This window comes from Strix aluco, chromosome 1 (genome assembly GCF_031877795.1).
Source record: "Strix aluco isolate bStrAlu1 chromosome 1, bStrAlu1.hap1, whole genome shotgun sequence".
NCBI lineage: Eukaryota > Metazoa > Chordata > Aves > Strigiformes > Strigidae > Strix > Strix aluco.
The window spans coordinates 126,462,066-126,482,143 of NC_133931.1; the positions used below are offsets into that span (position 1 = coordinate 126,462,066).

At 41.0% G+C, this 20,078-nt stretch overlaps 1 protein-coding gene across 1 annotated transcript in view; it reads left to right on the forward strand.

Moving 5' to 3' along the window:
• CUBN (cubilin) overlaps positions 1-20,078 on the forward strand; it is a 147,479-nt gene that overhangs the window by 64,630 nt on the left and 62,771 nt on the right. The window contains exons 29-33 of the mRNA XM_074834731.1: positions 1,211-1,392; positions 7,945-8,119; positions 9,765-9,946; positions 17,880-18,036; positions 19,715-19,831. Of these exons, the coding sequence (XP_074690832.1) occupies positions 1,211-1,392; positions 7,945-8,119; positions 9,765-9,946; positions 17,880-18,036; positions 19,715-19,831 (813 nt within the window). The remainder of the gene's footprint in view (positions 1-1,210; positions 1,393-7,944; positions 8,120-9,764; positions 9,947-17,879; positions 18,037-19,714; positions 19,832-20,078) is intronic.

Consider the following 20,078-nt stretch of genomic DNA (forward strand, 5'->3'; position numbering starts at 1 on the left):
GGAGTGTGGGCTTTATTTACAAAGCTTGAGTGAGCCGGTAAAAGCTGTATAAGCAAAAGATTAGCTAGTGCCTAGATGAAGCACCCGGGGGCTTGTAATGTGGAGAGGAAAAAAATGCTGCTGTAAGGCAGAGTGACACACATGTAAAATCAGATCAAATGCACAATTCCCTTGCTTTCTGCATGTGACAGGTACACGACCACCCTACCAGCTTCTCTAAAGGTGAGCTTTACACCATGAGTGTAGCTGATCTAAATCTGCCCTAACACTGTGAAGGGCTGTAGTGCCTTCCCACCCTGCTGACATCTGCACCCTGGGACTGGGTCAAGGACAATGTCTTCTGGGAACGCAACAAAAGGAGGCGAGTGCAGCAGTTGCCACATCTTCATAAAGCAATGATAAAACTGCAGTCTCAGGTGTCCAGCTGCTTTGTGCTGTCGAACCAGAGCCCGCATTTGATCCATTGTTTTGCATCTTTTTTCTTTTTTTTAAAATCTAGCTCATAATATGCAAGAATTTAATCACCCAAGGGGCTGGGGAGGTTAGGACAATAATTTCTTATCTGAAAAGAAAATACATAACTTTTCAAACATGGCATGTCTTACAATTGCACAGTTACAATTCAATAGAAAAGAATATTAAACCCACCAAATGTCAGAAAGCCAGTTTATCCACTGTGACTTGGCAGCTTGTAATCATGCTCAGTGGGCTGAAGGAAATTGCATTGTCTTTAATTTTATGATTTCTAAAGCAGTGGGAAATGGCATTTTTACAACAATAGGAAGCCCTCCCCATGATAACTTAGTTTGTGTATTAGTTGAGGTCAGTAACAGCTGAGGATGGATCTGATTCAGCTTTCTAGAACTGACTAAAATTAGAGGCCAATATAAAAAATGCCACTTTTTTTTTTTTTTTTTTTTGCTCTGTGTCTCAGTTTCTTCAGCTGTCAAAGCAGATGCTGAGGTATGGTGAGAAACATGCCAAAATAGGAGGTGAAGTGCTTACTGCACAGGCAGTACCAGCAGGTCCAGCCTGCTGTTCCTGAGTTTCCCTTTCCTGCTAGACCTCAGTTCCCTGTGACAGAGCAGACCCTCAAGCCCAGTATACACATTTGTGCTTGAAATGAGTGCTAATGCTTCTCCCTGTTGCAGAGCTGTCAGTGAGTTTTTCCAGAGCCCCTCACTGATGGGCTGCTTTGCTGTGTTGTCAGGTTGTGGAGGAGAACTCTCTGGCCCTTCTGGTTCATTTCACAGCCCTGGCTACCCCAACAGATACCCAAGCAATAGGGAATGCATCTGGTACATTCACACAGCGCCTGGTAGCAGCATCCAACTCACCATTCAGGAGTTCAACATTGAATATCACCCAAACTGCAACTACGATGTTTTGGAGGTAAGAACATCAGATTTACTCCTCAAAAATATACCAGTTACATGCTTTTCTCTCTGGAGCAGATAATCCCAAGGACTGCAGGAGCAAAACAAACAAATCTACTGCAATTTCTCATTTTTGCTATGGTTACAGTTATGTTCCATAGGTGTTGTCACAGAAGCCACAATGCTCTTATTATTTTTTGCTTTTAGGCCTTTGGTGTCTGTATACCTTAACTGATAAGGATGCTAGGTACTATATACTTCCTAACAAGAGACAAAACTGCTTTGAAAAACTCAGTCTTAAAAAGTCCACCTTTTACAAAGAACTAAGTGTAGGGTGCTGTACCATGGAGATAAAATTTCTTGATCTAAAGGAAGATAATGGATCACTGGGTGGATAACTAAGGTGAGACTTTATGTAGGACCTTCCAAGAAAGTGGGGAGGTTTATAGCCCTGACTGCTGAAAACTATGAAGAATCTTTTACTCAGAAAAAAAGAATAAAAGAGACAGTGTCCTCGTCAGCTTAGGGTGCTGGAACAAGGAGAAAAGGGACTTCTCTAAGGGTTTACTGACCTTTAAGAGACCAATAAGACTGGATGGTCCTGTTATATACAACATCATCGTGCTCATGTTGGGAAGTATCCAGGTGACCAATCTCAGCTAACAGATTTGACTAGACTTCCAGTGCAGGAAGAAGGGATAGGAAATAATTTCAGGAAGAAGTTCTTTAGAAGTATAGACTTTCTAGATTGCTTTCACTAGAGACATTTGAGATCACTAATGGAGGTACAGTTGTTGGGTCTTTCGATCTTAATACATGGGTGACATTTGAATATTTTTGTAATGAAACCAAAAGATTAATTAAGAGATCTGTTACCACTCCGCTGGGGCCTTTCTTCTCCTCTTCCCTTGGGTAATGTGGTGTGTGACTGGCATACAGCTAGACAGCTTTCTGTCCAGCACCTACACACACTTACTGCTGCCTATTCTTACCTTTGTAGCTTTGATTTCTCCAGCCTCTTAGTGCACACTCACCACCCACATTCCTGGAAGTCTTAACCCACATCCCGAAGCAAGTCCTAAATATACAGATGCCAGATAGATGATCACTAAGCATTTGTATGAGTAGAAGACATGTATAACTTAACTCCAACTTTCTGGCTCTGAAACAGGCTTCCCTAGTTTAGCAATGAAGTGGAAGCCTTGACCAAATGGACACTGTGCTTTGAGTATTCCATTAACTTTGGGACTTTTGTAGGATCTGGATGTAAGGAAGTTGTTCCATGAATTCTCCATCAGTAGCATCGGCAAGTATGACTGTATGTCACATTGCTGACACCAGTCCCTGTGAGTAAGTGACCTGTGTTGGTTGGTTTGGGTATTGATGAAGTCTGTTGTGTTGCAGTTTCATTGTTGTTTGTGCCTAAAATGACTAGATTGAAGCTAATCTGCCTGTAAGATTCAGTTATGCCTCTGTTGCCCAGAGGAATCCATTAAACAGCTACAAGATCTAAGTCTGCTGTGGTTGATCATTTCTTGAATAGTGCAAGGACAATGCCTACATCTGCAGGTGGTCAGCCAGGAGCTATCATGATCCAGTGTAGATGGCTGGCAACCATTTGCTTGACAACTTTAGTGGGGACACTGGCCTAAAACCACTCAGTGGGTTGCCAGCCACAAATTGCTCAAAGAAGTTGTTTAAGAGGGTCCTACAGTTTGCTGCTCTGTGTTCCTGAGCAAGGTATTCACCTTAGGTTTTGGGTTTTCTTTCTTTACCATTTCAAACTTAGTTGCTATTTTTTACTTCTTTCCAACCTTACTCATTTATCAGCACAGATGCCTACCTTGCTATTTGAACTTCCCTGCCTTCTTGCCCTCAGAATTGGCATGTCTCTGAGTTACTTGCCTCCTGACCTTGGCTCATCTGGTTCCCAACACCTGTCTCTGATCTGCCGACAGATAGCCTAACATGAATCAATTTATTGGGGAAAATTGGTTAATGTCTTAGTGCAAGATCAAAGGTTCTGCCCAACAGCAAACAGCTTCCCCTGCCAAACTGCAGGCATTTGGTGGAGCTTTACGTACCTTGCCACGTACATATTTTCTTGTTTTTGTTGTAAAATTACACATTCACAACATGATTGGTATACTCTGCACAGAAGAAATGATGACTCAGATTTAGTGGGGAAAAAAAAGAACATGGTTAACCATTTTCCAGGGCTGCTCTATCTTGTCAACTTCTTTCCTGTAGTTGTCTATGTGTATCCAGGCTGAAAACCACATACAAAAGTTTGAAAAGTGTTAGAAAAAAAGAGGTTCCTAGTGTGCCTTTGACACAGTGTGTTTCAGTGATCACTAAGATTCCAGACTTCTTTCACTCACATTATCTCACCAAGAGTATCCTGTCTACCAATTCTTTGGGTTTTGAAGTCTGCTTTTTCTCATAGTTATTCTCCTGATTTCACTTTTTCCTTATCTCTGATTAGTGAGTTCTACCGCTTCCTGTTTTCTTTCAAGCCAAATAACTTTCCAGTTTTAATAGGAAGTCAAAATCAGTACTAAAGTAGCTCTGCACCCTCCTGTCCCTCCCTGTCCTGTTAACTCTCTCTACTCTGAAATAAGAAGCTGACTTTAGAATGTTGCAATAAATTGTGTTATTTTCTGTTGCTTTCCCAAAACATATTACCTTGTAATAAAAATTCCCCAGTAATCACAAAACACTCACCTGGATGCATTTAGCTTTTGCTTAGAAACACCCTCACCCCTTCAACCTGGCAGAGAATTGTAGGAAAATTCTAAGAGATCTTTCCTTTTACAGCACCTTTGCTGCTAACTTCATTTTTATACTATAGTTTCTTGAATATTTGTTTCTTGCACATTTTTCTGAAGCATATTTGTTCTTGTAAAACGCAGCAACTGTCTCCCTTGCCTTTCCTTTGACAATGCCTCCTAAACAAGCTGTCCCTTCCATGTCAGGATCCCAGTCCTGCCATGTGTTTCACCAAGACTGTGCAATAATTGTTATGTAAAAATTTTGTGTGTGAAATCCTCAAGTTCTCCCCATGGCTTCTGCATGATCAAGTGTTTGACATATTCTCCTTTAATCCTCCTCCTCCTCCTTGTTTCTTTTATGACACTGTTGCATTCTGTCTTTCTCTCTTCCCCATCAGGTTCCATTCCTTTTACAAATATCCAGAAGCAAATTTTAAACTGTTCTTAAAGAAGTTTTCTAGAAATGTTTCATGGAAATAGAAGCCATCATTCTGGACACAATGAAAGAGTTAAAAATATTTTTTAAATGGCTTCCATTGGAAATACATACATAGAGAAAAATTACCATGCCTGCTTTGTTAAATTATGACATCTTCTCTTTAACGTGGACCAGATTTTTGTAAACTATAAATATATTCTACCACATCAAGATGTAGCTCAGATCTGAAAAGGAAGGAACCCTGTCAAATCTATTGTACTTCCAAGTTTTTAGTACATGCTCTGTTCTCATTTAAATGTAAAGAAACATCAAGTATTACCATAATTCTTAATTCTCTGTCAAAGGTGGGCTCTCTCTTTGCTGACAGTTATATCTGAATAGGGATCAGTTTTATTTCCAGAAAATCTGTGTCATGAGGTTGACCCACCACATAAAAACAGCTTTCTGTTGCTCATAACTCTGGAATGCTGACTGTTAACAGTAAATGGAGCTAACGGGGCAGAAGCAAATGATAAGAACAGATTAAAACCATGGGCTTTATGGCAGTGTCCTGCATCGCTGCTATGCCATCCAACATCATTTTATCTCTGGATCAGGTGCTCTGGTCAGACTAAATGTTTCTATTTTTATCTGTTTGAGCTCAGACGTTCTGTGACTCTTTGTGAACCACACCCTGGAATTCATTCTTTCCAGCCATTCTCTTTTCCCTCTTCTTTTTTCATGTGGTAACTATTGGTTTTCCTTTTTGTAGCCAAAAGTAACATTTTATTGTTTTTTGTCATGGAAACGCTCTTAACTTGTTTTTGTTCCATCCCTTGTGAAAGCATCTGATTAATTGAACTGGCATAAAGGAGAAAAGAAAATACACTCTTACTGTAAAGAGCATGCCTTTCACTGTGCTTTTTATTTTGAAACTGTGCAGTAGGCCGTTGCCGAACAGTTAACAGTGTAAAGGAGACCCACAAACCTCGGATTTCCATCAGTATTTCTTCCCCATCCTTAATTCTCTTCCAACAGGTCAACTATAAGTGTTCAGCTTGGGCCAAGTTAATTTCTGAGGTAATACTACAGAAATCAGCAGGGTTTATGTCAGAGCTGGGTTTGGTTCCCTTCCCATGGTGTGCAGATGGCCCCAGGGAGCACCAGGGATGATGTGAGAGGCTGGTCCATGATGCTTATTAGATGCATATTAGAAACTCCTGCTGTTTCCTCTGCCACATAGCTTCTCTGGGCTGGTTTAGATGATTAAGAGCATGTGCTCCTGCTAGATCTCATGCTGTGGCTCTGACTCAGGGAATATACCACAAACACATTTTAAAATTCACATTTTGAACAGATTTCTGACAAATGCAGTTGTCATTGGGCCTCACAAGCAGCCAAGCAGTAAGATTTCGCTGAAGACACTGAGCTTCCAGAGAACAAGCATGTTCTTCCACAGACCGTGTCTGCTTCATAACAGATTCTTAATCTGAGTGTGATTTCATCCATTCTCACTTCTCCTGAATGCCTTGAGACGATCAATGGGACAGAGGAACCATTATCCATTCAAGTCAGGCAGCCTCCCTGCAGAATGCAAAAAAGTGCTGTCTCCGTCAAAATTGAAATGTTTAAGCTATTAAGCCTGTGTAATCAGCCACTAAAACAAAATACAATATCCTGAACATCTAACAGACTATGATGTTTATAAAAAAATTAATTCCTTGTTTCTTCTGGGGATGCAAGCTTCAACTTCTGCGGTCTCACATTGCCCTGAAGTCACTGAATTTTTTTTCCAGTTTAAAAGAAAAGTTCTTTCCCTTATACCTCTAATGGCAGAGCAGTGTCAGGCACTGTGAGCAGTTAGGGAGGACATGATCAAGCAAATTATGTAGCACTGCACTACACTTAGCCCTGGAGGTGGTGGGACTAGCTCAGCATTTGTAAAACTTGCCTAGATATTTAGCTTGGACAGAACCCAAACTTCATCTGAGGTTAAAAAGTATCCAGCAGAGTTTATTAAAATTCTGAGTTTCCCATCATCTAGAAGAGAGCAGAGGCAAAAGGGCAGTATAGAAGGTTGGTTCTTATAGTACTGCCACTTCCTGAAGAGAGATTCATAGATTGCTTTTTTTGACCTTTTTGATGTTTACCAGCCTAATAAAATACTGGAGCAGACTTGAGATGCTACTGGTGGGAAAATCCTGATGGGACTTCTCACCTTATCTTCCTATTCCCTGGTTTTGTTGTTAGGACTTCTCATTCTGTAGTTTAGCTTATAGATAATATATGCTGATACAATGAGAAGCTATCTTTTGCTAGTTCAGTTGCTGAAAGGCAAGAGCACACTCTTTTTTTGTGGTATCTCTTCAACCATTTTCACATTTGAGGTTACTGTCAACATGACTTTTGCAGTTGCTGTCCTACTAGGTACATACCAATGGAAGGTGGGAGACCCTTAATATCAGGTGTCATTTCATTAGCATGGCACTAGGCACCAAAATCACATGGCTGGTTTTGAAAATTGCACTGAGTATGTGTGTTTTCTTCAGCTTTGAGAGGGAAGGCGAGCCAATTCCACCAGTTATGAATGGGCTCAAACTAAAATCCCACATCCCTTTTAGAAAACAAGAAACAGAATTAACAAGGCTTCAGCACTGCCATCTAATTCACTTGAACTGGTTTAAAAATTCATTATAAAGTACACAGTACTGATAATGATGTTTAAGACAGTGGTGGTTTTCTGGTTTATAACTGCCTGAGGTACTCTTCTGACTATAAAATAATTATTCTTAGAAGTCAAAACCTGTATTTTGTGGGAAATGTGTATGATGTATATCCTTGTTTCTGAAGAGTATTATTAAAACGTAGTTTACTTGACCAAAATCCCATAGTTTGGATGTTGATTCTGCCATTGAAGTCAATAAAATTGAAATGTTTTTTATCAGAAAAAGTGATGAAATCTAGCCCCCATTTAAAAATCAGTCTTAACTGTGCCTTTAAACATAAAGGGTGCAAAATATCAGCACAAGTTCCTGCCAAGAGAGACAGCACATGAAAAAATCTGGGTTTATATCCCCATGGAAACAAGGTGCTAACCCTGAAGGGATGCAGAAGAAGAATGTAGCAAAGTCCCCAAAGCAGAAAATTCTTATTTAATGCAAGGCTGTTTTGAAATTACCTAGAATTTCATACTTGCACGAGGTGGTTCAGATACCAAGTAAACCTGCAAAGAAAACTGTTAGCTACTTTACATTTCAAAATGTGGAATCACTTTCAATACTTCAGATTTATTTTTTCCTCCTAGCTAAACAGTTCTCATGTATTCTGTGTGGCAGACAGTCTCTTTGAAAAACTTTGACAGTGTTTCTTCCATTTCTAGGTCTATGGTGGCCCCGATTTCCTCTCTCCTAGACTAGCCCAGCTGTGTGTTTCAAGATCAGCACAGAACCCACTGCAAATCTCTACTACTGGCAATTCAGCCATTGTCCTTTTCAAGGCAGATGCAACAATAACAGGGAAAGGTTTTAATGCCTCCTGGCAAGAAAATCCGGGTGGTGAGTATGCTGATTAACACCAGGAGAAATTCAGGAAGTCTGAGAATCATGGATCAGCCATGCAAGCATTTAAAGTAATCAGACAGCATAGGACTGAAAACTGAAGGACACTTCAGGTGTTACTGGATTTGATAACACTAAAAGATGCTGAAAAACACACAGAGGAAAAAATTGTCTAACTAACTGAAATCTAGGCCTATTTATGTATTTTGTAACAGTCTACCTTGTTGGGGTTTCTTCTCTACATAATTAATCAAGCCATTCCTGTAATCAGAAAAGAACTTTTGCATGCTACCAGTTCTCCCCACCCACTCACCCACACAGAGTCCTTTATTAGCTGAATGATGCTTTTGGTTTTAAACTGTAAAGTGAAAAATATCTGAGAACATGGTTTAACTTGGAGAACTCGATGGACTCAAAAAATACTTGGAATGATTAGTAAATACTTGAACTCTATAAGGTTCATCTGTCCCCCATGTGATTATTTGTTCAAAACCTTACTGGTAATCAGTAAAAGAAGAGACATGCTTAGAAGACCCAACCACATGTCTCTACATGGGAGTTCTTATGAAAAGGCCAATTATTGGAAAATAATTGCAACAAAAAGTGAGGAGAGGCAGGTTTTAATTCGTGCAGTATTGCTTGATTAAGCACACTGATTAATTAGTTTGTCAAGGTTTATACTTATCCATTCTCACAAGTTTTATGAGAAAGGCACAAGATTTTTTTTGAATAAAAGTCTACAATAGTCCTTTGAATTAATCCCTTTCCGAGATCTGGCAGCTTATTTTTTGCTTCTTAGGCCCCCTGAAGCTTTCTCATCCCTTTACAGCATTTTGCCTGTTGTACTCCATCCCCTCTCTAGCCTCTAAAATACCCCCTCACCAGAACGAAGTAACAGTATAGTTCTTATCCTTCCAGCAGGCTGCCTCCATCTGCAGCAGTCCCAATGTCTTTTTCTCACCCTCCTCCATCCCTTTGCAACATATAAAAGTCCATTTGTTTGTGTTAGTCCTGTTGAAAGCCCTGGCACTTCCCGCACAGGATCCATCATTCCAGGCTATTTAGATATTCATGAGCACTGGAGCTGTTCTGGTAAGAAATACCTGAGGGTGGAGTCCTCAGGAAGCCCTCAACTGCATGGGCAGAGTAGTAGAAACTTCAGGCTTGCAATTGTTGCACTCATGGGGAGAGTGCAGCTCCTAGCTGTCTTGATATTTTCAGAAATGGTTTTCCCACCCCTCTTCTCAGCTAGGCCTAGTAACTGCTTTCTCACTATGCTAGGTCTGTGGCATTCATATGAATGGTATTTTTGATTGCTTTTGCAATATCTAGGATAGAGGAATACCAGTATTAATGTTCAGCCTTTAGAACACCTACTACCAGCCTGGGGCTAGAAAAAAACATTACTCACAAGCATTGTTGTTGCATATTCACTGGTAATGATAATGGTATACTTTCCTGATAGTCATTTCCATTGATTTTTGTTGCAAACATGACACTTCAACAGTTGGAGCACTCATCTTACAGAAGTTTAATATAGAAAATATAAAGATGGAGGTGTTCCTCCCTTAGTTTAAAAATACAGGTGGAATCTTGCTAAGCATAAAAGAGCTTGTGATTAAACTGATTATGTCTTTTTCAGGCTGTGGTGGTATTTTCCAAGCTACCAGTGGGGAAATCCATTCTCCAAACTATCCTCAACCTTATAATAACAGCACAGATTGTTCTTGGATCATCCAAGTTGACTACAGCCACAGAGTCCTATTGAATTTCACGGATTTTGACATTGAAAATCACCATTCATGTAACTATGACAATGTTGCAGTAAGTAACAATAGAAATTTCAAAAGTTTCCTCAATGAGTCTGGTGAAATGCTTGCAAAAGAGGAAGCTTACTGTGCAACCTAGGCTGCAGTTGGTTTCAGACTCATAGTTGCATAGTCATGTTTATTCACCGATGAGCTAAGTCTTAAATTTGCAGCTAAATAGTTATCTAGTTCCCTTTGCTTCACCAAGGAAGCAGGCTTCACAAATGCATTTCCGAATTCTTCCAGGTTCCCACTTATGTCTGAAAGGAACTTTTCTTGAAAGCAGTGCATGCTACATCCTGGCAGCACATTTTTCCTTTTGGTGGTGTGAGTTGTAGTTAGTACTGCAGGAATAACCTCATACATAGATGACTGTTATAATGACACCTTTTCCCATTTATCGTGCAGTTTACCCCAGCTTGCTCCAAGACATAGGATGGTCTGCCCACGTACGTAATAGACTGACCACACTGTGTTACAAACTCAGGAGAGAGGGAGATCTACATCCAGAGGGAATTGTGGCTGGCTGGTTTTCTTTATGCATGCACTGTATATTCAAGTGCTCCTCAGCTGTCTGTTTAATTGCTTCATTAGAGCTACCGCTGTCTTAGAAGCTTCACATTGCTGTTGGTTTGTGAGCTTTTGTTGATGTCACAGAAATTCAAGTTGCTGCTCTATCAGTGCACAACAATGAAGAAACCTCCACGTCTCCACTTGGCCTTTTGGGAGCAGGGACATGAAATCCTGACCTTTGATGTCAGATTACACTCCACTCAGTACAAAGACATGTGTGATCAGTACCAGGTGGATAAAGCACAGTGACTGTAGCCCAAAATCCAGCTTCCCTCTCCTTGATAAACTGTCATTCACAGAGAACTCAGTTTGGCAGGAACTGAGACTCTTTTGAAAACAGCATCAGTTTTAACAGCACTGCCTTGTAAAGCAATGTGTCCCCGTTTTGCTGAGCAGAACTGAAGATTTCAGTTGGCCACAAAGTATCTTTATACAATGCCTTTATTTTTTTTCTGGTCCTGAAGCATAGGGAAGTACAGTTATGTCTTTTTATTAAAATTGTTTAACTACATCAGGGGGATAATTGAAAGGGAAAATCTTCTGTGATACCACACAGGAGTAGAAAATCAGATTGCCTGACAGAAACATGGGCCATCTGAAATGGCAGTACTGGTAAAAATGCCAAAAAAATTTTACAAATTAAGGGCTAAGTTCTGAAAAGACCTGATATACAAGTGTCTCTTTTAAACTGATGCCAATGGATGCACGTACATATCTAAACACTTTGTAGAGTAACTCAGTTCTGTGAGCTCCTTGCAGTTACAGGCACAGCTTCCATTACCTTTATAAGCCAAATAGAGGCACTGGGCTTTTATTCACTGAAAGGCATCATTCCTTCAGCTGGCAGAGGAGATGGCTGTGGCAGAGCTCTTTGCATGAGCAGGGTTTCACAGAATCACAGAATCATCTAGGTTGGAAAAGACCTTGAAGATCATCTAGTCCAACCATTAACCTAACACTGACAGTTCTCAACTATACCGTATCCCTAAGCGCTATGTCAACCTGACTCTTAAACACCTCCAGGGATGGGGACTCCACCACTGCCCTGGGCAGCCCATTCCAATGCCCAACAACCCATTCCGTAAAGAAATACTTCCTAATATCCAGTCTAAACCATCCCTGGCGCAACTTGAGGCCATTCCCTCTTGTCCTATCGCTTGTTACTTCATTAAAGAGACTCATCCCCAGCTCTCTGCAACCTCCTTTCAGGTAGCTGTAGAGGGCGATGAGGTCTCCCCTCAGCCTCCTCTTCTCCAGACTAAACAACCCCAGTTCCCTCAGCCGCTCCAGACCCTTCACCAGCTTCATTGCCCTTCTCTGGACACGCTCGAGTAATTCAATGTCCTTTTTGTAGTGAGGGGCCCAAAACTGAACACAGTAATCGAGGTGCGGCCTCACCAGTGCCGAGTACAGGGGTAAGATCACTTCCCTGTCCCTGCTGGCCACACTATTTCTGATACAAGCCAGGATACCATTGCCCTTCTTGGCCACCTGGGCACACTGCTGGCTCATGTTCTAGCGGCTGTCAATCAACACCCCCAGGTCCCTCTCTGACTAGCAGCTCTCCAGACACTCCTCCCCAAGCCTGTAGCGCTGCTGGGGGTTGTTATGGCCCAAGTGCAGCACCCGGCATTTGGCCTTATTGAAACTCCTACAGTTGGCCTTAGCCCATGGCTCCAGCCTGTCCAGATCTCTCTGCAGAGCCTCCCTACCCTCGAGCAGATCAACACTCCCACCCAACTTGGTGTCATCTGCAAACTTACTGAGGGTGCACTCGATCCCCTCGTCTAGATCATCAATAAAGATGTTAAACAGGAGTGGCCCCAAAACCGAGCCCTGGGGGACACCACTCGTGACCGGCCACCAACTGGATTTAACTCCATTCACCACAACTCTTTGGGCCTGGCCATCCAGACAGTTTTTTACCCAGCAAAGCGTGTGCCCATCCAACCCTCGAGCAGCCAGTTTCACCAGGAGAATGCTGTGGGAAATGGTGTCAAAGGCCTTATAAAGTCAAGGTAAACAACATCCACAGCCTTTCCCTCATCCAATAAGCAGGTCGCCCTGTTGTAGAAGGAGATCAGGTTTGTCAAGCAGGACCTGCCTTTCATAAACCCATGCTGACTGGGCCTGATCATCTGGTTGTCCCGCACATGTTGTATGATGGTACTCAGGATGAGCTGCTCCATCAGCTTCCCGGGCACCGAAGTCAAGCTGGCAGACCTGTAATTTCCTGTATCATCCTTCCGACCCTTCTTATATATGGGCGTCACATTGGCTGATCAGCCAGGACTGCTGGTAAATGATGGAAAGTGGCTTGGCGAGCACCTCAGCCAGCTCCTTCAGCACCCTTGGGTGTATCCCATCCGGTCCCATAGACTTGTGTGTGTCTGTGTGATGCAGTAGTGACTGACTATCTCCTCCTGGATTTTGGGGGGGTCGTTCTCCCAGTCTCTGTCTTCTGGCTGAGGAGGATGGATTCCCTCAGTACAACTAGTCTTGCTATTAAAGACTGAGGCAAAGAAGGCATTAAGCACCTCAGCCTTTTCCTCATCACTTGTTACCATGTTTCCTCCTGCGTCTAGCAGGGGATGGAGACTCTCCCTGGTCTTTCTTTTGCTGTTGACATACTTATAGAAACATTTCTTGTTGTCCTTGACTGCTGAAGCCAGATTAATTTCTAGCTGGGCTTTAGACCTCCTGATTTCCACCCTGCATAACCTCACAGCATCTTTGTAATCACTGTGAGTGGCTAGCCCCTTCTTCCAAAGGCTGTGAACTCTCCTTTTCTCCCTGAGTTGCAGCCAAAGCTCCCTGTTTAGCCAGGGTGGTCTTCTCTGGTGCCGGCTTTGTTTGCAAACCATTGCGGTGCAGTGACACCCCTTTTCCTCTATTGCCCCGTGAGTATCTATTGTTTGCTTCTGTTTTTTGGGGTTGGTGGAGGAGCAGGAGGCAGTTGCCTGTCAGCCCCAGCTGTGCAAACACAACTGAAGCAGCAACATGAGCAGGGAGAGAGATTTAAATTTAATGCAGGCATCAATCACTGCCCATCAAGTGGACAGTGGTTTGAAAATGGATGAGGGAGAATGCTGATTTGAAGCCAAGAAATAACAGAGGGCTCTGGTGTATGAGGTAGAGAAGAGCTTTTTAGTAGGGGGACCAGAAGGGCAAGAAAGGGGTGGATGGAGTTTCTTTCTCTACGTGGTATGCCAGTAAGCAGAAAATCACTTGTTACCAACACCTGGATGTGCTCTGTGTTCATCTCATTCCAAGACTTGCTATATACCTCACACGGTAATGGGAGAACAGAGTGAGGGGACAGAGTGTGCCTGGAAATATATATGTCTGACTGTGAATGGTTTAGGAACTGTGTTCCAAAATCTGTGTAAATGGAAAATACAGGCAGCTAAGGAAGCTGATGGGTTGTTTTTCTCTCTCTAATATAGGAACAACTACTGTGTATGAGTAAGACAGTGGTTCCACCCTTTTCTATTTCCCAAATTTTTACTTATCTTTATGTATTTTCTTTTGCTCTGTGAGTTCTCTTGGGGCTTTCCTCCACCCTTGAATGTACCAATTGCCTTTTCCTTCATCCTTCCTTTTCTAGACCCTGTCATTTTTCCCTGTGTTATGACTCGAGATTTTTAATTTTTTAAAAAATATTTCTACAGTAAATTCCTTTCTATGGAGAACACATGAAAATGTATTCTTTTCCTGTAATGTTTTCCATTGCACATTTGATATATGAGCAAAATGGAAGGAGGGAAAATATGCCTGTCTGTTGCTTCTTGGCTGTGCTGCAGCTCCAGAAAGCCCAGTGCATTTTTCAATTCTGCTCAGTGATTTCACATGTGACTGAGCACAGAACTAGGTTCAGCCAAATTAATTCTAAGCCTGTAGTTTACACCCACGGTGTAACTGCTCTGAGCTCCCTCTAGAGTCAATGGATGGAGTGCGCAGAGAGTAGTCCAGGCCACCAAAAAGTACATTCTTCATTCACTTAGTTGCCTAAATGTAATTGATTCCTCAGCTTCTGTGCCTCGGATCTGTACCATATCTGTTCTCAGAACGGGTGAACAGCTCTTCATCTGCTAAATAACGATGCCTTTACTTTCTCTGATCTCAAATATAACATGGTTATATTCTGTAGAAAGCATAAGATCTTTGAGAGGAGTTTTTGCTGTCACTGTCACCATACATAAGGAATAAATTTTTAATTTCTCTTTGCGTACCAGCCCATTTCTATCTGCAGAGTGTGTCTTACAACAAACGGATTTGTTTCTCTGAAGGAAAATAGAGGGAAAGAAATAATGAATGCACTAATTCCTGTATCTCTTGCCATTGAGTTTAACCAGTATTGTATCTGATGCTACACCAAGAGCACAAGTCAGCAAGAGTTGCAAGTATTTGGTGACTTGAGGAGGACATGACTCGAAAGGCAGTGCTTGTAGCACAGGAAAAGGGGAGGGAGAAATAGTTTGTTCTTTTCAGTGCCTTTGGTTAAGTAAATATTATTTTCTTTTCTTGTTGCAGTATAGCAAGTAGTACACAGGAGTGTAGAAATGTAAGCCTCTGGGAGCTAGAGAGGAGGTATGACTTCATTTATTGCAGGTGCTGGCAGAGAGGATCTTCCAAGAGACGACAGCTAGAAATATGTGGAATTTATTTTTATGGGTCAGAAGACAAAAATTATCTTCTTTTTGTCATGTGCTTTTGCAAAATGCAGGACACATTTGAACAAGAAGGCAATGAGTCACTCAGTTATGTTCATTATGGAAAGGGAAAAGAAGACCAAATTGCTGCTATGCACAGTGCAAATGAAAACTTGGCTTTTAAGTAAGCAGATACATCATTTTCCATTACTCAGGCAGCCACAGAATGCATTTCTCAGATGTTTTCAAAATAACTTTAAGAAGCTGCACAGAGACACAAATCTTTCCTGAACTAGTGTGTGAATATTGTGATTTCTGATCTAGATTCAAGACTGAAATCCTCCCTGTGAAATAGTTTAAGCCAATAAATAGCAGATGAGCAAAAATGATACAGCCATAAAATATCCATGTGTTACTGTTCCTGCTTAACTTGTAGCCACCATAACTCCTAAGAGTTGTTGCTGTATCTCACTAATGCTTATGCTGAACTGTTCCTTGAATCAGATTTTTAGCAAGTGAAAAGGCTAGGAATCATTTCTTCAAGCAAGCTGCCCAGAAACAGCAGATACACTTGATTTAGAAAACATTCCTCTGACTTCATGCTCTTCTACCAGTATTAACCACAGAAAGACCTTATTCCAGAAAGCTCTTGGAATGAAATGTCTGCTTAGTCTCTTATGTTACTCATCCTTAATATCTTACCGAGTGAGAAAGCTCAACTACTAGAGTCTCACAACAGTCCATGTGTCAATGGTCACATCCTCAGCTGTTGCAGAGTGGCACAGATCCATCAAACCCAGCAGTTTACATAAACTGTAGTCAGGCCCTCTCCATGCTCTGTCAATGCAATGCTTATTCTCAGTTCTAGCATTCAGATAAAATCCTCTCACTACTGTCTAGGGAAAGACAGTACCTTAATTCCTAAGGGTTATTTTGTTAGTCATTACTTTTTTTTCACATTCCATGGTTTGTGGTTTTTAACTCCAGGCAGTCTGATTTATATACAGAATGTATGTGCAGAGAAAGAATAAACGCTGCACACTACGTATTAAAGGGCTGATTGTGGCAGGATGCCAAGAGAGAAGAAAAGGTTGAATGGATATTTTGGGTCTCTTTACCAGGTACTAATTTTTACAGACATTGCAGTACACTTTATACTCCATCACAAGGTCCCACACAGATAGCTAGTGTTAACAGGCCCAAGGGCAAATGTTTAATTCATGAATGCAGCACTTGCTGTGTAGGGTGTGTCAGTGGATTAAGCAGGAGTTTGTCCTTTGTTTCTCAGCTCTGAGTTTTATTTGAGACAGGTCATCTTTCAGCTACTGTTTTTATATATTTTTTTTCACTAATGTGCTCAAAGGCCTTTGGATACTGGAGGCAGAAACGTTGCATTGTGTTATACAGTGTAGTTGGAAATTTTTAATTCTTTGATCCTGCATTGCACAGACTTGCTGAAATTTGAGGCATTTTGAAGTAAAAGAAGACAATCTCAATAAGAAGTACAGGCCTTCTAACCCAATGGCATTATTTTGCTCAAAGAGGGCTTTTATATAGCTCTTAACATCCTAACATCTGAATATCTTCCAGTCCTTCTATCCATATTTTTATCTATATTTTTCTCCATTTTGCTATGGGAAGCTGAGTCACAGGTTGTATTAAATGACATGCCTATGGTAATGCAGGATGTTAATGGTGAAACAGGAACTGAATTTAACTGCTGTTGCTGCCCAGTAGCCCAAAGGCTACTCCCTGGGTCATGCAACTGTGCTGATGACTTCAGTGCTCATCACTTCAGAAATCAGGCACAAGGGTGCTGAGACTGTCCCATGGATCCAAACACAGCAGCAACAAAGCACGTCTGCTGGAATGCTAGGAAAGATTAGTGGGAGACTCAGAGACTGTGGCCATTTTTCTCTCTCTGTGGTTTCTCTTGTTATAATTTCGATGTCGCTTAAGCTAGAAACTCATTGGTTTTAACCTCACTATCCTCCTCTTCCTGATTGTGAAACAGAGAGGAAGGAAACAAAACTATTAGCTGTAAGGGGAAAAAAGAGAAGGCAGGCATTTGTGGTAAAAATTAAAAGTGAAGTTCTGTAAACCCATCTTTACTTTCTTCCTCTCTTTTTCTTACTTTTCTTTACTCTCTGCTTAAATAACACTTCATGTATATATGTGTGTAATTCAGCACCCTAAAGCTATTATAAAGTGTAAATATATGGACTCTGTTCCTTGATGCTGGGTATATGTACCTAAAAACCATAATCCTAGTGTCTTCTCTTTTTATAGACAGTCATAGCTCCCACTGGTGCACTAGTTGCATGTTAGGACCAATTTAGAAGTCTTACTGGGGCAAGATGTAGGGTTTAACTGAATAAAAGCTACACAGGAACTCATGTTAACCATCAACAGGAAACAATAAATGTATGGGGATATGTGGATTGTTAAAGGAGAGTTGCTTCCATATCAGATAGATACACACAGAGGAAGGTGGTTACTTGATGCATTTTTGTTATAAAGGCTGCAATAGCTTCAGCCTGTAATACATGCACTTTTTTGGAAATGGCCAAAAAATTAAGATAGGCAATGCACAGTTTGTTTGTACTGTCCATACCAGGGCTGTATCAGGATCAAAATATATGAAACATAAGAGAGGGAATGAAATAAAAGTCTTCTCAATACTCCTGTTGAAACCAAATACTTCATCTGATCTTTTCATAACAGGTATTTGATGGTCCTAGCAGTGAAGCACCACTTCTTAGAAAACTCTGTGGAACACAGCATCCTCCTCCTATCACATCCTCCAAGAATCTGATGTACATCCGGCTGCACTCTAATACAACCACCCAGCACAGGGGCTTCAGTGCTCGCTTTACTGAAGGTAATTTTGTCATTTACATTAATTCATATTTATCTAATCACCAGTTGCTCTGTATTAGACACAATCTTTTAGCATCGCTGGTAACGGGAAGTGTTTCTATACATGCAGCATACCAGTGTGTATCTTTAACAGGACAGAATTTTTCCAAATTATAGATTAAATAATTTAAAATCTAAGGATCATCTTAGATTCTTTGATTGGTGAAAAAACTTATTTGCATCTAGCACACACCAGTTGCGTCTTATTCCTCCTCCCTAGAGGGTTAGCTACCCATAACTGTCCTGAGAAAAATATGCAACTGGCAGTTTCCACAGACCTAGTGACAAAATAACATTTTATATGTCTATCCATGCGCATGAATCCGAAAAGCTATAAAAGAATTCTGTGTGGTGCTGTTGATGAAGTCCATGGATTCAGGCCTGCAAACCCTGCCAAACATCAACTATCCAATTTGTGGAGAACTAATTGGTATTTTACATGGTTTCCTTTTTAATGAAAAATGACACCAACTGGGCAGAATTTTTCATGAAATTACATCCTATTTGATGATTGGTGATTTACTTTCAGTTTTTCACAGTAACTTTGAAGACATTTTTTCCCCAAGATACAGCCATTTAGTTTTTTCAGAGAAAATACCGTTCTCTCATTTTCTTCTTAGGATTCTTTTCACTATAAATTAGTGCTTTTCCCAGAAATGTTTTTTCCTTTGAAAATACTGTGAAAAATTATAAAGAAAAGGAGGAATTTGGATCAGCAAAAATCTCAGGAACCCCAGTTATTGCGGTACTAGTTAGATGCCTAATTAGGCATTTCTGACTAACAGCTCTGTTAAACATTCTCAGCGCACATTTATGGGATTAGGCCCTGCACAAAACATGCCTGGTGAGCAAGTGCTGCCTGCCTAGGATGTAGGCAACCCAGCTTCCCTCTTTCTGAGAAAACCCTCCTGATGGATGTTTTAGGCAGCACAGCACTTTAAATGAATCTGTCTCTGGTACCTAACTCCTCACTCTGCTGTTTAAAGCACCTGTGTGTTAAACTCAGATCTGGAGGGTTATGATGAGTCAGTATGCTTAGAAATGAGGCATGGCAGCCCTCAGCACTGTTAGCCAAAGTTATGCAGTCAACCAAGCTCTTGCACATGTGCAGCATTTCACACAATTGCAGTTTTGTTGATGCAGCTCACAAGAGATCATGCCAATGCAATGTGATGCCATCCTTGGGCATTGGAAGGTTCGGGAGAGTTTTTTATAATTGTTTTCTTCCTAGCTGCCAACACAGGCAAATGATCAGAGAAATGATTGTTGCCAACAAAGGCAAATGATCAGTGTATGATTGCACTACCTGGAAACCAAATTATTTTAGCCCCAAGATTGCTCTTCTGGGCTATGAGGAACTATAAAGATGAGGTCTGTTCCCAAGTCAATCTGGCATCTCTCAGATGGTCAGCCAGGGGCAGCATGGGCTGTGGATCCTGGTCAAGAAAGTACACTCAGTGATAGGAGCTAGTCCTTAAGTCTCTTCTTCTGAAAAATTACTGTTGTGAATTTTATCCTCATTCCACATTGATGTAGTATGTTACATTTTATTCACTCATTTTTACTACAAAATCCAAGATAAGTGTTTTGTATATATTGATAATGTGTGTATGTGTGTGTGTATGTGTTTCATTCTAAAGCATGCGGAAGTTTCATAGAGTCAGATTCAGTTGGGGCAGCAATTTCCTCTCCTCTGTATCCTGCCAAATACCCAAACAATCAGAACTGCAGCTGGATTATTCAGGCTCAGGAACCATGTAAGTAAAAACATCTTTTATAGTTAGCTGGGATGACTAACATCCTCATCTTCTTTTCTGTAATAACAATACAAAATTCCTCCTTTATTTCTCTAGGAAGTTCTGCATCCTGGTAGTTGGAGAGTGTGGCTCTCCTAATCTGTCCTAAGTCAGATTTCACTTTAAAAGATTCAGTGCATAGTGAGGAAAACAGTTTACAACTTTGTCATAGCTGATTTACTATGGCCCAAGTGTTGCAATTATAAAT